Source organism: Rhinatrema bivittatum, chromosome 12, assembly GCF_901001135.1.
Source record: "Rhinatrema bivittatum chromosome 12, aRhiBiv1.1, whole genome shotgun sequence".
Lineage (NCBI taxonomy): Eukaryota > Metazoa > Chordata > Amphibia > Gymnophiona > Rhinatrematidae > Rhinatrema > Rhinatrema bivittatum.
In genome coordinates this window covers 4,310,972-4,316,971 of record NC_042626.1, presented here as the reverse complement: position 1 = coordinate 4,316,971, position 6,000 = coordinate 4,310,972, and the positions used below count along the sequence as shown (strand labels likewise).

General features: G+C 51.3%; 1 protein-coding gene across 5 annotated transcripts in view; it reads right to left on the bottom strand.

Annotated features, from left to right (window-relative positions):
• CDK18 (cyclin dependent kinase 18) overlaps positions 1–6,000 on the bottom strand; it is a 63,889-nt gene continuing 57,889 nt past the window's right edge. For 2 of the 5 annotated variants that reach the window (XM_029573564.1, XM_029573568.1), the window contains exons 14-16: positions 4,743–4,833; positions 3,363–3,440; positions 1–3,159 (exon numbers count right to left, since the gene is read on the bottom strand). In XM_029573564.1, coding sequence (XP_029429424.1) covers positions 3,125–3,159; positions 3,363–3,440; positions 4,743–4,833 — 204 coding nt within the window. In that variant the 3' untranslated portion in view covers positions 1–3,124. Of the gene's footprint in view, positions 3,160–3,362; positions 3,441–4,742; positions 4,847–6,000 lie in introns of all 5 variants that reach the window. The other 3 variants (XR_003852212.1, XM_029573566.1, XM_029573565.1) reach the window with 3 other exon arrangements.

Genomic DNA, 6,000 nt, shown 5'->3' with positions numbered 1-6,000 from the left:
AATAAAGTCTTTTATTTTCATCTTTGCACACGACATGGATCAGAGAACGTCAGCCATGAGTTCATATCATATCACATCTGAAAAATACAAAATCTACATATCTTTATAAAACATTCAGCCTCCATTAAAACAAAAGAACAGAAACGCTTCTTGGAATAAATCTTTAAAATCAATTTAAATATATATATATACACATTTGAAATTAGGATTTCCTTTCATTTTTAAATATTTTCTTAATATATATATATTAGGTTCCTTCTAGTAGAAGTGGTCACTACATTTACTGCAGAAGGGCTGGGGTAGAGTGCACGCTGTCAAAGCTTGCGAGGACTGATATTGTCAGGGCGTTGGTGGCTTCCTCTGGGAAAAAGTGCGGTTTCCCCAGAGGTTTTGCTGTCTGCCCATGTTATCAGGTGCTTATTTAGCATTGTGCTGGCACAGCGTGGGCACACGAGACCAGACTGACGCAGCTGCTGGTACAGCCTGGGCACTTCATCACCTTTTCTAGATCCCTCACATTAGAAATCTTCACTTTTCTCAAGCAAAGACTTTGGAGTGGGGGCAGTTTATGTCTCCTGGAACTGCTTGGTGCAGCTAACCCTCCGCTGAGACTGGCATTGCTTTGAAAGGGGGTCCTGGTCAATCCTTTGACAGCGTCCCTTCTGTTAACACAGAACAGATATGACTGTGCATTTGTTACAAGACTGTCCAGGAACTACCATAGTGAATCAGTCTGAGCAGACGAGGCAGGGCGGAAAGGTGACTGAGCGCAGGGCTGAGGGCTACTCCTGGGATGGAGGACGCTTGTGCCAGCGGTGCCAGGCAGCAGTCATGGAGCCCACGTTTCCCAAAGAGGGACTCGGTTGTAGCGAGCAGAGGAGAACCAGGAGCAGCAGCGCGTGGGAAGGAGCAGGTAACCGCTGTGGGGCCTTCCCTCACCCCACACTCCACGCCCTTCCTGCACTGCATCCAGACAGAAGAGCGTGGCACAGGGAGAAGGAGTTTTGCACTGCCAGTCCCATTAAAGGGCAACAGTGACCGAATGTCATTAATGTGCAAGGTGTGCTTCATGGCCAGTAATGGCAAAGGTGCCAGGAATACACTGTGTCCCTATTGTACAGGCTCAGGGAATACACTGTCCCTATTGTACAGGCCCAGGGAATAAATCATGTCCCTATTGTATGGGCTCTGGGAATACACTGTGTCCCTATTGTACAGGCCCGGGGAATAAATCATGTCCCTATTGTACGGGCTCTGGGAATACACTGTCTCCCTATTGTACAGGCCCGGGGAATAAATCATGTCCCTATTGTACAGGCTCGGGGAATACACTGTCCCTATTGTACAAGCCCTGGGAATATAATGTGTCCCTATTGTACAGGCTCTGGGAATAAATTGTGTCCCTATTATACAGGCTCTGGGAATACACTGTATCCCTATTGTACAGGCTCTGAGAATACACTGTGTCCCTATTGTACAGGCTTGGGGAATAAATCATGTCCCTCTTGTACAAGCCCTGGGAATATAATGTGTCCCTATTGTACAGGCTCTGGGAATACACTGTGTCCCTATTGTACGGGCTCGGGGAATAAATCATGTCCCTATTGTACAGGCTCGGGGAATAAATCGTGTCCCTGTTGTACGGGCTCTGGGAATACACTGTGTCCCTATTGTACGGGCTCGGGGAATAAATCATGTCCCTATTGTACAGGCTCGGGGAATAAATCGTGTCCCTGTTGTACGGGCTCTGAGAATACACTGTCCTTTTTGTACGGGCTCTGGGAATAAATCGTGTCCCTGTTGTATGGGCTCGGGGAAAACACTATGTCCCTATTATACAGGCTCGGGGAATAAATCATGTCCCTATTGTACGGGCTCGGGGAAAACACTATGTCCCTATTATACAGGCTCGGGGAAAACACTATGTTCCTATTGTACAAGCTCTGGGAATAAATTGTGTCCCTATTATACAGGCTCTGGGAATACACTGTATCCCTATTGTGCAGGCTCTGGGAATAAATCGTGTTCCTATTGTACAGGCTCTGGAAATAAATTGTGTCCCTATTGTACAGGCTCGGGGAATAAATCATGTCCCTATTGTATGGGCTCGGGGAAAACACTATGTCCCTATTGTACAGGCTCTGGGAATAAATTGTGTCCCTATTATACAGGCTCTGGGAATACACTGTATCCCTATTGTACAGGCTCTGAGAATACACTGTGTCCCTATTGTACAGGCTTGGGGAATAAATCATGTCCCTCTTGTACAAGCCCTGGGAATATAATGTGTCCCTATTGTACAGGCTCTGGGAATACACTGTGTCCCTATTGTGCAGGCTCTGAGAATAAATCATGTCCCTTTTGACAGGCTCTGGTTTAGACAAGTTCCACTGTAGCACCAAACGGCCACCAGCAGCGCTGACGGTATGAGCCGGTGGTTATGGACCTGTTCCGTTGAGCCTCTGTGTGTCTCTGTTTCATGCACACCTATGCTATAGGTGCAGAACCTGTGTAATAAGACCAGCTCCATGGAGTGGGCAGGTTTCATGTACTCATTACTCTAACCACTTTCTCATCAGGGGATTCTTGCCAGCTCTCTGCCACTCGTGAGATGCTCTCAGAGCCCACTGCAGCAATGCATTCTGGTACTTATGAGAAGCAGGAGTATGGAGTGCTGCAGTGTGCAGCACTTACTGCGTGGATGTGAGGATACATTCCCCAGCTCTGACATCTGGTCCCAGGCACTTGGTTTCAGAAATCTTCAGTTTCCATCTCTGCTTCACTGGTGGAGGCTGGGGAGAGCAGGGGAGTCCCTGAACAATCGCCCTCCACGCTCTCTCACCAGGTGACGTGGCACAGCCTTCCCGGATTCTGCAGGGGGGGCTATGCAAACAGAAATTTATTCTTTTACAAATGACTGGGCGTGAATTCCAAGGGGTGCGGGTCTGCGCCTGTGTGTGTCCTGTGTCTTTGCATTGTGTAGATCTGTAGGCCTGAACGTGCCCGAGTCACTGTTACGTGGGAACGGAGGTGGAGCGGGTGCTGGCAGGAGCCACTGCTCTATCCCTTGGGTCGGATCCAGGCTCCTTGGCTCACCTTTCATCTTTTCTGCGCCAGGTCCAAGTTAAAATATACTTTGTCTCCTGTTCTTCCCTCGTCCTGCGGGAAGAAAGCACAATCAAAACAAGGGCGAGAGCAATCTCTTTCCTTCTAGGTTTAGGAGAGATTAATCTCAGGTCCTCTGCAGAGAGCTTGCAGTCTGAGTATCTGGGGAAGTCCCAGCCTTCCCCCGTGCTGGGAATACTGGGGTTCCCCCAGCAGCCAGAGCGGGCCTTCGGCCTCGACCCCCTTCCCGGTCCTACCTGTATGATGAAAGATTGAGCTTCGGTACCCCGGGTCCTTCTGCAGTTGGATTTCTTTCAGGGAGAAGATGGAGACGTCTGCAGGAGGGAGGAGAAGAGGAGGCCCTCAGAGGGGGGCGACACTCCCTGCATTTTATTTCCTTATTCTTAGATCTCCCAAACTCTGATGGAGTGGAAGTGCAGGCAGGGATGAGGGGCGACTCTGCTACTCCCTGATCACAGGCAGGGATGAGGGGCGACTCTGCTACTCCCTGATCACAGGCAGGGATGAGGGGCGACTCTGCTGCTCCCTGATCACAGGCAGGGATGAGGGGCGACTCTGCTACTCCCTGATCACAGGCAGGGATGAGGGGCGACTCTGCTGCTCCCTGATCACAGGCAGGGATGAGGGGCGACTCTGCTGCTCCCTGATCACAGGCAGGGATGAGGGGCGACTCTGCTGCTCCCTGATCACAGGCAGGGATGAGGGGCGACTCTGCTACTCCCTGATCACAGGCAGGGATGAGGGGCGACTCTGCTACTCCCTGATCACAGGCAGGGATGAGGGGCGACTCTGCTGCTCCCTGATCACAGGCAGGGATGAGGGGCGACTCTGCTACTCCCTGATCACAGGCAGGGATGAGGGGCGACTCTGCTGCTCCCTGATCACAGGCAGGGATGAGGGGCGACTCTGCTGCTCCCTGATCACAGGCAGGGATGAGGGGTGACTCTGCTGCTCCCTGATCACAGGCAGGGATGAGGGGCGACTCTGCTGCTCCCTGATCACAGGCAGGGATGAGGGGCGACTCTGCTGCTCCCTGATCACAGGCAGGGATGAGGGGCGACTCTGCTACTCCCTGATCACAGGCAGGGATGAGGGGCGACTCTGCTACTCCCTGATCACAGGCAGGGATGAGGGGCGACTCTGCTACTCCCTGATCACAGGCAGGGATGAGGGGCGACTCTGCTACTCCCTGATCACAGGCAGGGATGAGGGGCGAATCTGCTACTCCCTGATCACAGGCAGGGATGAGGGGCGACTCTGCTACTCCCTGATCACAGGCAGGGATGAGGGGCGACTCTGCTACTCCCTGATCACAGGCAGGGATGAGGGGCGACTCTGCTGCTCCCTGATCACAGGCAGGGATGAGGGGCGACTCTGCTACTCCCTGATCACAGGCAGGGATGAGGGGCGACTCTGCTACTCCCTGATCACAGGCAGGGATGAGGGGCGACTCTGCTACTCCCTGATCACAGGCAGGGATGAGGGGCGACTCTGCTACTCCCTGATCACAGGCAGGGATGAGGGGCGACTCTGCTACTCCCTGATCACAGGCAGGGATGAGGTGCGACTCTGCTGCTCCCTGATCACAGGCAGGGATGAGGGGCGACTCTGCTTACTGTCAGGCAGGTTGTGCACCCGCTCTCCCAGGGACGTGAAGTAGGGGTGTCGCAGGCTCGCCTCGGCAGAGATCCGTCTTTTGGCTTCGTACTGAAACAGAGACCTGCAATAAGTTACTCAGGCCTGCATCCATTTATTCTCCAGCCGGCCCTTCCCGCCCCTAAATGTACAACTTGCTGGGACCCCTGGACTATCCCACCCTCTTATTTATTTATTGAGCCACCAGTTCTTATAACTCACTGTCAATCTAAGCAAGGCACAGCAAATAATAGCGACATTCATCTAAAAAGTCTCCGAAACAAGCCGGTCCCGTAGGCAGGGCTCCCGTAGGGCCAACCAGAAAGAAAGCACAGACAGCAGGCGTCCCCCCAAGGGGAGAGCTCTTCCCCAGCAGCCTGAAGCCGCATTCTCTGAGGGCCGGAGCACACGAGTTATCTGCCAGAAACTTCAGCTGGATATCTCATTATCCAGCCAAACGTAGGCAAATAACCGGGGACAGTCCTGAGAGGAGTTAGCCTAGCTCTGCTCGTTCTGTGGAGCTGTCCTAAAGTTATCTGCTCTGTGCACCCCTGAATATCCCTCCAGAGGTATCCAGCCAGTGACTGAATATGGACCTCTCTATCTATCATTACAAATAAATGAATAGGAAATGAAGCAGGGAGCCTTGCAACCTTCTGTACTGCACATGCTCCTGATTTCCCCTGAGAACTGTCCATCAAAGCCCAGCAGCTTGTATGACAGTGGCCAGTCCTGGTCACTTGCATGGATCAGGCAGATCCTCTCCCTGTTAGTCACGTCCAACCCACACATCTATCTGGCTAACTGTTAATTCGTTTATTTATTTATTTAGGTTTTTTATTTACCATTGTTCCAAGATAAGATCACAATGGTTTACAAGGTCATATTTCGGCTTCTGGGTCAACATTCCCATTCTAGGCCAGCATTCCCATTCTGGGTCAATACCAACAGCAATGGACTTGTCCTCCAGATATTTGTCCAAACCTTTCTTAAACTGCAGCTTTCCTAATAGCCTTGATCAGGTCTGGCAACAAATTCCACAACTTAAGTGTGCATGGACTGGAAAAAATGCTTTCTTAATACATCTGTTACCAGTTAGTTTCATGGCGTGTTTGATAGTGTCAGAGGCAGGATGCTGGGTTTCATGAACCTTTGATCTGTCCCAGTGTGGCATTCTTAGGTTATGTGTCCCACTCATTATTTTATAGACCTCTGTCATATCCACCCTCAGCCATCCCT